This window comes from Octopus bimaculoides, chromosome 2 (assembly GCF_001194135.2).
Source record: "Octopus bimaculoides isolate UCB-OBI-ISO-001 chromosome 2, ASM119413v2, whole genome shotgun sequence".
NCBI classification, from domain to species: Eukaryota; Metazoa; Mollusca; class Cephalopoda; order Octopoda; family Octopodidae; genus Octopus; species Octopus bimaculoides.
Window position 1 is genome coordinate 143996570 of NC_068982.1, and position 10986 is coordinate 144007555.

At 36.7% G+C, this 10986-nt stretch overlaps 1 protein-coding gene and 1 long non-coding RNA gene across 4 annotated transcripts in view; one reads left to right on the forward strand and one right to left on the reverse strand.

The window, feature by feature from the left end:
- Positions 1-442: 442 nt before the first annotated feature.
- Positions 443-3468, reverse strand: LOC128247034 (uncharacterized). The gene is made up of 2 exons (XR_008263449.1): positions 2880-3468; positions 443-768 (listed from the first exon to the last, which is right to left on the reverse strand). It is a non-coding gene; the product is annotated as an uncharacterized LOC128247034 (long non-coding RNA).
- Positions 3469-6705: 3237 nt separating this feature from the next.
- The window catches only part of LOC106875158 (probable ATP-dependent RNA helicase DHX34), a 50217-nt gene continuing 45936 nt past the window's right edge, over positions 6706-10986 (forward strand). For 2 of the 3 annotated variants that reach the window (XM_014923177.2, XM_014923178.2), the window contains exon 1: positions 6706-7236. In XM_014923177.2, coding sequence (XP_014778663.1) covers positions 6863-7236 — 374 coding nt within the window. In that variant the 5' untranslated portion in view covers positions 6706-6862. The remainder of the gene's footprint in view (positions 7237-10986) is intronic. The other variant, XM_014923179.2, reaches the window with a different exon arrangement.

Below are 10986 nucleotides of genomic sequence, written 5' to 3' on the forward strand. Positions count from 1 at the left end.
ACATGTTCAACACTTAAAACAAAGACGTCTCTTAGAACAACAGTTGAACTCTCGACTAACGCGCCTTGAAAATAGATTTGAAAATTTGTTTGACGGTCTTACCAATCGACAGACAAAAGTTCTTAATGTTTTGAACATGGACTTCGAGAAAAACTCGTTAACAGCTAGATCCCTAACACTTCCTCTACGTAAAGGACCAACTCGTGAGAACAAACATTCAATTTGCTATCAACAAATCACGGCTGCACCTTCTATAATGATAACACTTTTGAGAGAAGATGAAGTTTATGACACTTTCTACAGTCACAGGCTCCCTTGGAATCACTTATAAATTCAACAGAAAACATTTTTATTTATATTAATAAAATTCTTTTTATCTTTGAAATGGAGAGTTTTTGATATTTCTAATATCGTATGTTTATTTTATTTTTTTTATTTATGTTTTTCGTAGACTGGAAATTTTAAAACAATACTTCTATCTGATCAAATCTCTCAATATCTTATCTTTAAAACTATCAGAACAATCAACTGCGCAAGCCCCTCAAAAATATGTCTTCATGCCCTTATAGTTGTGTGCAGTAACCGAATAAAATGTTTTGTGACATTTGGTTGCGACCATGTACGTTCTAATTTCGAATGCCATTGACGACAACTTTGCCTTCCATCCTTCCAGTCAAATACTGAGCTCTATATTATTGACTATAAAACCATTCCTCAACATTAGAAATGTTTTTATTAGTGTGGAGAATAAAATGATTTTGGCCAACTCTGGAAAGAAACACGAAAAAATATAAATAACCAGCAATACATTGGGTCATTTAGGAACGAGAAGAAAGACGAAGACTGCGATGTAGATCAATATAATTTTTTTTTTTCTTTCAGATCAATGTTTTAAATCAAACACAAGTAAAACTATTCTAGGTACATTTTTTAAGAGAATGTGAAGTTAATAGATTCAATATAAACAGTTCATGCACGACAACACAAATGTGAAAAGAATTATATGACAGACACCATTTTTCAAGGAAGTTCTAATGCATGCAGTTATTACTATGTCATAGTTCAAATGTTCATCAAAATTTTTCAGCGAATAATATATAAGATGTCCCAGAATTAACTATTTCAATGAAATCAGGCAGATAAAAAAAAACTGACAGAATTTTGTTTATTAGTTAACTATGATACCAAAACAAAAAGATTTATAAATTTTACGTCAAAACTTTATTGAAAATTTTCAACGTGTCCCGTCTGTATCTCTGCAGATTTTTAATCTATCCTTAGCGTTGCGAAGCTTATTTTGAAGCATCTCAGGAGTTATCTCCTGCGCTGCTGACCGAATGTGTTCCTTAAGTTTAGCTAAACTATTGCTCTATCCTGGGGATGGAGGTAGACAAAATGATTGCAGCTAAATTGAAAAAAACCTATCGTAGACAGGTAAGCGGTATCCAACAGGAATAAAAATAGAATTAAAAAATTATAAAATTATAAACAAATTTTAAAATTTATACACTTTTAACACATTAAACATGATAAACATAAATAAAAGGGAGTTTTTTTTTAATTGTCCGATTTCACTAAAATAGTTTATTCTGGAACACCCTATATTATAAACAAACATTTGACGTGATTGCTGAGGCAGCTCGTAGATAAAATCAGTGGGGGTGCTGCTTCAGAAAATTTTTAGCCGTTGTTTTAATACAAACAAATAGAAAGAAAATTTATACATAAACTTGATCGGTTCGCGTTTTAGCCACTACCGAGTAGTGTGTTTAACTTGCTCACTGAACACCCCCGCGAATTCCCTCTTGTTTTTCAAAAATCCCCCGTAAATCACAAATTAAGGGGAGGGGATGTGCCCTATTTTTCAAATCCTGGTAGCAACACTGAAGCTGGAAGCAGGATAGTAATCTAATTCTACACTTTATCACATTCAAGAAACATATCTTTCAGCACACCGGGGTTGGCACTGCATGAACGACAGTGCTATCTGCCTCCCTAGCGTGCAGCTTCCTACCTCGGGTATGTGGGCATGCGCACAACAGCCAAACACCGTGTCGCTGGTACTGTGAAGCGCACAGTTCTATACAAGGACTTTTGTATTTTTTTCATAAATTAGGGGATGGCTACTGACATTAAGCTTAACGATTATATAATCTACAAGTATAAAGAAAGAATTAAAGTAAAAAAAGGACTCATTATATTGAATGTTATCGATAATATCGAGTAGAAATAGGGGGTGCTGAAGTTCCTCAGTACCTATACACGAGCCGTGATTGCGTGAGAAAACGTAAAGTTGATAGTTTTTGTATAAAATTATGTATGCGTATCTGTGTTGACATATTTGTCACAATGTGTGTGCATTCCAACGCGTGTGTATACCTTTATAAGCAAGAACTGCAAGGTTGATCACTGCCGTTCTCATCTTATCAGGAATACTGGTGCGAAGACTGGCTGATGGAACTAAGTTAATTTGTTAAGATTCAGATATTAAGTTTCTATCAATGAGAACTTGTTTCGATTGAACTATACTGATGCGACGAAAATGAATTAATGAAGTAATTTGAAATAAAGTGGGAAGTAAAGATCGCTTGATATAACTGAACGTTTGTGTACAAGCACAGGGGACCACTCCCGGGGGAATGTCTGGGGGCAAACAGGTACAAACATTTGACCGTAAAGTCAGAGCACCACCGTAGAGATATTTAATTGGTAGGCAACTGATTCTTTCTTTCTCAAGAACGTATATCCCATAGAACAAGGATGGGATACTCTAGCTATTTTTTTTTTACTGATATCTGAACAAGGCTTTGGTTGCCAATTAAAACGCTCTATCGTGCCATTAGATGCAAACTGGTAGACAATGATACGTGTAAGTTTACCGAGCAAAACAGGTTAATTTCATGAATAGATGGGATTCGTTGGCAGGAGTTCCAGGACACACCAGCAAAGCACAGAATTTCATGGAAACACGCTGTTTCTTCATTTCAGCCATTACAAAAATCGACGAAAAGAGAAGCATTGCAAAACAAAGACGTACTACGAGGCAGTACGAGCTATCTAGATGACGCCGGTTAGCAGACTTTTGTCCGAGGGTGGCATCAAGTGGCTTCTAGCGGCGGAAGCTCGAACTACAACTGACTAATTCCATAGAGAACGTTTCCGGTTACTTTGGGTTACCTCCTTATATGTGTCGATCTCACACTATTTCCAAAACCATCACCTTACCTATGGGGAATTAAAAATGTAATCAAACTGCGAAGTGCTGAATTGCAGGTTCTATGTTTCTCCAATAGACAGAAACAATTCTGGTCAAGAGATTGGAGACAACTCTGAAATCCAAAAAGAAGTTACTTCCCTTGTTTTGAACAGGCTTAACCCATTAATAGGACAGTGAATGAGAACATTAAATAAGCTATATCACATTATCTCAGTATCCTATTTATAGGACGCCGAGTATTTCCATTTCTACTTGAAGTAAAGGAGTTTTAATTATTATTTTTTTCATTTTAACCTATTTTCAATCAGCTGTAAAAATTTAAAAGTAATATTCAGAAATTTTATATTAAAGTTTATTTTTCTCACTAGGAATTAAAACCTATTTTGAATTCAGTACAGGAAATAAACTACAAATATAAGAACGATTAAAAGTTTGATGTTGGCTTGGGATACAGAGTACAATGTAGTTGATGGCTATGAGCCCCAATATATCAAGCGGTAGATCGATATTATTGTGTCTGATGATTGAAACCCGTTTACGTGTTAGGGTTTTACCTAGAAACAACAGTCAAATTTCCCTCAAATTACAACCTAGCATCTCAATAATATGATATTTAAGAATAATATGATATTTATAAACTGTGTCAATAGAAAAAAGAAAGCATGCTGGTGACGAGAATTCCTTTCATTACAAGTCTGTTTGATTACGGTTGGTGTGGAAGTAAACGATTCTCTGAAATTTCATCACAGGAAATTACTTCGCAGTAAATACATTGCCTAGGTAATTAGATCGATAGCCAGTACACAGTTGGAGGAACCGCTATAGAGAGGCTGGAATCTGTAAGCAGGTTTACAATCTGCTGATGTGTGCTGAATGGTTGAGGAGCCAGAAGTCACATTTGGAATTGTTGACGCTAAAGCCCCTACAACCAAGTTCCTCAATCATCGTCCTTGCAGTTGCAAGGATCTTATCAGAACTCCCCACCCATATACACACAAAACAAGCATCGTCAAGATTCCAGACATTCAAGTCCAGATCAGCTCCCATCTTGGTAACGTCATCGATACCCAGTGCAAAAAGAGCGGGTCCGAGCTGGTCACCTTGTTGGACTCCAGAGGCAGATGGGATGAGATAGTCATCAAAGGAGAATCTGGTGGGCTCTCGATGAGCTTGCCAAGTAAAGTGGTAGAGCTGTGGGACATTCTCCTTTACTGAACGGAGGATGACATTCCGACTGATCGTTGTCCACTTAGGTGATATTAAAACTAGAAATTATTTTACAAGAAAATTGGCATCGGTCATTCAGCTAATGATCGAAACATCCAATCTAATTACCTGGATATATATTTGAAAATTTTGAAAAAACAAAACATTCAAGTAATGAAATAGCTATCGAGTAGAATATCATCTTTGCAGAACATTCATATCACAAAACGAAATATAAAGACTGTGTAGCCAGAATCCAATATTCATCAATGAATATCAAAACACCGAAATACAATATTCCTTTCTACTCTAGACACAAAGCCCGAAATTTTGGGGGAGGGATGGCCAGTCGATTAGATCGACCACAGTACGCAACTGGTACTTAATTTATCAACCCCGAAAGGATGAAAGGTAAAGTCGACTTCGGCGGAATTTGAACTCAGAACATAAAAACAGACAAAATACTACTAAGCGTTTCACCCGGCGTGCTAACGTTTCTTATTACTTTATTGCCCACAAGGGGCTAAACATAGAAAGGACAAACAAGAACAGACAAACTGATTAAATCGATTATATCGACCTCAGTGCGTAACTGGTACTTATTTAATCGCCCCCGAAAAGATGAAAGGCAAAGTCGACCTCGACGGAATTTGAACTCAGAACGTAGAAGCAGACGAAATACCGCAAAGCATTTCGCCTGGCGTGCTAACGTTTCTGCCAGCCTTACCGAAATACAATATTATTTAAGAGAGATTGTTCATAATTTCCTTTTTCCGCTTCAAAACGTCTCTGCATCTATCAGGCCAGTTGACATCTGTTCCATTATAATTGCCAAACATAATCACATATTACATAGCATCCTCTTTTCTCCGGACTCTATAGCATTTCAAATGATCCGACTGGGCGGAGCTCCACCAGTTTCACGCCACTTATCCCTAGAAGTACAAGTGATTCTCTCCTGACCTATCAGAAATAGTTAAGTGGTTGATTAGAATCACAACTTTAGGTATGACCCTTTACATACCATACACAGCAAAAATTTAAGACTTCCAAGCGGTTTACTCGTAGCTGCAATGAAGAACTGTATGGCGTTTACCCAGTAGCATGATTCTTATAAGACCTCTATTCTGTGTACAAAGGAAAGTTCATGCATCCCATGGCCTTCAAGCATTCCTGTCGCACAAACTACTGCCAACAGTACCTCCTCCAACTTTGCATATTCCTCTTCTAAACACTGGTGTCTCCTGTTAGCAGTATCTCCATGGAGAAAGCCTTCACTTTTGCTGCCATTTTGCTCCATTTCTACACTTTATACTATAGCGTTGATTTGAAATCTAACCGCTTTGGTAACCGGTTAGACACCACGATCGAAACCATAGCAGTTTCATGTGATCGGTCTATTAAGCAACTAATCAATGTGAAGCCGTCGCGTAATTCAATCTTCTAAAATCTTTTTCTTGTAGCTTATAAAAAAACCACTATGTATAGTTACGCGCATTGAATTTACTAGGCACTTTAAACATGTAGTGATTGGAACACCAACCATGAAATTATCAGTTCAAAATCACGAGTATGTCACAACAGTTTCATAAAGACAACCCCAAAATCGATCAATCAGCTTGAAGTTATGGTGTAACCAGCATCTCGTATGTTCTGGTGATTCGCGCCCTACCCTGCTAGCGCCTGAATCACGGTAGACCGCCGCAGATATTTAAGCAAAGCAGTTCGTGGCTCTTGCCCTGTTTTAACAATTGGCGGCGTATTTATACCTTCGTTTTTCACTTTTCCATATAGCTAAACCAACGCGGTGAAGCTATTCCTACTTACTGTTCTGATAACCAATAAATCTGTAATAATTTATGTACGATACATACATAATTTTTCTATCAATAAAATTTGCTGCTACACGTTTGCGAGTTTGCTTTTGTTATAATTCATGTAACGAACCTGATCTTACATTCGATTAAAACGGATAAAATATCCATCTTTTTCACGACCAACCGCTCTGTGATGGTCTCCCGCAAACACATATATATCATTAGCTCGCGACAAACATTAGCAACTTCAAAAGCAGAATTCTGTCGTTCTTTCTTATCAGTAGATATAAATAAGTCAATGAAAATTAGTTGCTGTCATTCTTCTAAGAAATAACAGCTAAATTTCTTTCAAAACAGACTGTATATTTCATAAAAGAAGGATTGTTCTAGATGCACTATATCTGCAACAGAGATGGTATAGTCATGGTTGTACGCCTTCGACGAAAGACCTGTTCAATCAGCAGCAAAGATAAACATCTAGAAAATATTGAAACCGGAATTATATTTCAGGGTGACTAAACTCGGCCGATACCTACCGTATGACGGTGTATATCGAAACAATTTGTAGTTCCATAAATAAAATGTGAAATCACTTGTCTGTAATAAAACATATTGCAGGAAAATGTCCAGCTCGGAAGAATCTTTCGATTCGCACAAGAAGAAGCATTCAAAAAAACATGGACATAAAAAGAAAAATCGAGACAAACATGAAACCCGAATGAAAGAGTCACACAAGGACAACAAACATAAGAAACATCGTTCAAAACATAGGCATTCGTCCAAAGACGCACAAGAAGAAAGATATTCAAACCCAACTTCATCAGATTATAAATCGGAATCGAGCCGGGATAAAATTCTTCATCACAGTTCCCCTAGTGATAATCGATCTCCCACTGTTACACCTTACCAACAGCCACATTATCAGTGTTTAGACTTTAAAAAACACCGCCATTCTTTAGATAAAATATTTTTTTCCGATGACTCTGTTATTAAAAGGTAGAGTATGTATGTTATAAATATTTACCCTCCATGAATTACTTGCGGAATAAATATAGAGCGAATACGCCAGTCTGCACACAGCGCTAATGTACGAATGATGGACTTCTAAATTTAAATTATTCTGCAAAGATCAATCACCCAAGCTAGTGATGATTTCATTTACCTTATAGATATGTGTTCTTGTTAATCATTTAAAATGTTGGCACTGTCATGGTATTAGCTGTCAGAATTGAAAGTAGAACTGACAAGGAATGTTACTGCTGGTTTGAGTTGATTCTTTGGCTACTGACTAGCCGGAGCTATCTATTTGTCTGTCTGTCTGTCTATCTCACTATCTCTCTCTATCTATCTATCACTCGTTCACCTCTGTTTGTGTCCGTAGAATTTATCAAATTAGAAAACGCAAATTTAATATAAAAATATATTTTCTGAAATTGCAAATTATTTAAAATATAAAAATATAATTTTCAATAGAGAGAATTTATCAAAATAGAAAACAAATGAAGTTTGAAGTTTAAGTATAATAGGATCGACCACTCACGACTAGGCTGCGCGTTCGGGACCACTCTGCTTTAGTAGTACCCTTATACTCTGTGTGTTTTCAAACGCATGGATATAGGTGTCAAGTTTGTTCCAATAACTTTCGAGTGATAGATAGACAGACAGACAGACAGATAGCTCGCTCCGGCCAGTCATGGTATTAGCTGTCAGTAGCCAAAGAATCAACTCAAACCAGCAGTAACGTTCCTTGTCAGATTTTTCTACTTTCACTTCTGACAGCTAATACCATGACAGTGCCAAAATTTTAGTTTGGCAGACCAAGATTTCTCTTTTTTTTTTTTTTTTTTTTTTTTGAGGTATTGCAAAGTTGTCCTTTGGGGTATGTTTAAACAAAATAATTAGCACTCAAAAATTTGCTGTTCAGAATTTCTTAAAAGCAATGGTTTCGAAAGTAATTTCTATGTATGAGGGTGCTGACACTTATAAAACGAAGTTTAATCAGTTTACACAACTAAACTATAATTGTTTACAAATACCAATAAAGCGTGGTTAGGAGTAAATAAATATACAGGGATCATATACCTGCTTGCTGTTATTGATTGTCCTTAAGTCAGGCCTGGTCAATCTTGCACGTCTATGATCAAAAGCATTCCAGTATTGACCATACGTCTCCTTCCACTTTCAGAACATTGCTTATCCAATGTATTATCACTTTTGAGACGTTGCTATAGAACAGAGTCGGAAACTACCTTGTGCACCAAAAACTAATTTCTTTGGATGTGCATGTTTTAAACATAGATTACGATTCTGAAATAAATAAATAAATAAATAAAAAGAGTTTGCTTCCACCCTTTTCACTTTTTACTTTCTATAAAAAAAAATTCAGTCTTCTATTTTAAATATCTGAGAGGTTCTCAAAAATATACGTTAAACTTTTATAACATAAATCTGAACAAGTTTCGGGAAAATAAAATCAGAATTGAGAAATTACAGTAAAGAATAAGGATGGGGTAAAAAAAATTCCCTGCAAAAAGAAAATTGTTTTTTTTTTTTTTTGCCAAATTGAAATCTGTGATGCCTAAAACACATATCCGAAGGAATTATACTAGATAATTTCTAATTCTATTCTATAGGAACGCCTTTCCGAGCTTTAACTATTTCTGGTTGGTCTATTATTCATACGCATTTAGTCTCGTTGCCTAAGTACACACTTGGTTACATCCATTCCCTGCATTGTCTTTCTTTTTACCCACCTCATAATTCACAACATCCCATTTCCACTGCAAGCACCATACACCGCTTCTCGTATTCCCTAGGTCCTTCGTACTTTAGACTCTTTCTTTCATGTCCTTTACTCCATATTGCCTTCCCAAAGTGCCACCAACACAATAATCAAGGCTATTTTTGTCAAATCAACCGTGCCATAAGATCAAGACATTGCATATTTCAGTATAGCTGTGTAACACAAGCACTTGTTCTGCCTTTATGTGCATACTCATGTGTGTGTGTCTAAGCACAGGTGCGGTGGTTACGTGGTAAGAAATTTAATTTTCAACCACATGGTTCCAGATTCAGTCCCACTGTGAGATACATTTGGCAAGTGCCCTCTACTTTAGTTCTGGGTCTTGTGAGTGAATTTGGTAGACAGAAACTGAAAGAAGCTTATGTGTGTGTGACACAGCCATACAGACATACATATTGCATGTGTATGTGTGTGTATATATATATATATATATATATATATATATATGTGTGTGTGTGTGTACATATTTTATGACTTTTGGCTGAATCATTAGCATGACAGGCAGAATGCTTAGCAGCACTTTGTTCATCATTACGTTTCGAGTTCAAATTCCGCCAAGGTTTACTTTGCTTTTCATCTTTTGAGAATAGTACCAATTGAGCACTGGGGTCGATATAATCGACTTACCTCCAACCCCGAAATTGATGGCCTTGTGCCAAAATTCGAAACAATTTTTGGTTACATGGTTCATAATAAGAATACGAGTTATTCCCCTTGCATCATGTATAATCCAGTTCAAATCAAAACTTTAAAAACTTTAAAAATTTGCATGTCTGCTTTAAAATACTTCTACTTAACCTAGCTATCTGTTTTCTAAATATATTATAGAATAAGTTCTTTAATGATTTGAGGTTGTGAGTTCGAATCCCGGACCTGGCTGCGTGTTGTGTTCTTGAGCAAGACACTTTATTTCATGTTGCTCCAGTTCACTCAGCTGTAGAAATGAGTTGGGACGTCACGGGTGCCAAGCTGTATCGGCCTTTGCCTTTCCCTTGGATAACACTGGTAGCGTGGAAAGGGGAGGCCGGTATGCATGGGCGACTGCTGGTCTTCCATAAACAACCTTGCCCGCACTTGTGCCTGGGAGGGTAACTTTCTAGGTGCAATCCCATGGTCAGTCATGACCGAAGGGGGTCTCAGCAGCATATACATACATATATATATATATATATATATATACATGTGAGGGTGCATGGCCTAGTGGTTAGGGTGTTGCACCCATGATTGCAAGATCATGGTTTCAGTTCCGAGATCAGGTGGTGTGTTGTGTTCTTGAGCAAAACACTTCATCTCGTGTTGCTCTGTGATCACTTCAACACCTGATGTATGGTACACTGTGCACCTGTTCAAGCAACATGGATTTGATGGAGGGAATGACTTAATGTACAGAACATATATTTGATCACTATAAACAAATCATCTGTGCAAGGCGTTCCACAAAAGCTGCACACTCATATGTCGTCTTTGACAGGAGAGTCCATCAAATAGCTAGATCAGTGCTCTGCAACCTTTTTTCACTTGCAATACATGTATGTTCTTTTCAAAATATGGCAGTACACCTAAACTAAAAGTATAACTAAAAGTGTAGGGAAAAAATTATATTCAATTACACTGCGAGACACCTAGCATCATCTCATAGCACACCAGTGTGCCATGGCATACCGGTTGTGGAGCACTGAGCTAGATCGATATGTGGTTATATAAATATGTATATATAAATAAATCAGACTGGAGTCTAGTGCAGCCCCTCATCTTACTAGCCCTAGTCAAACTGTCCAATGCATGCCAGCATGGGTAACGGACGTTAAAAGATGATGATATATATATATATATATATACACATGTCTATACATTATATATATATATATATATATATTGTTGTACTTGGGGATGGTCATATTGCCAGTTTAGCCAATAAAAACACACGCACTGTATATTTGGTG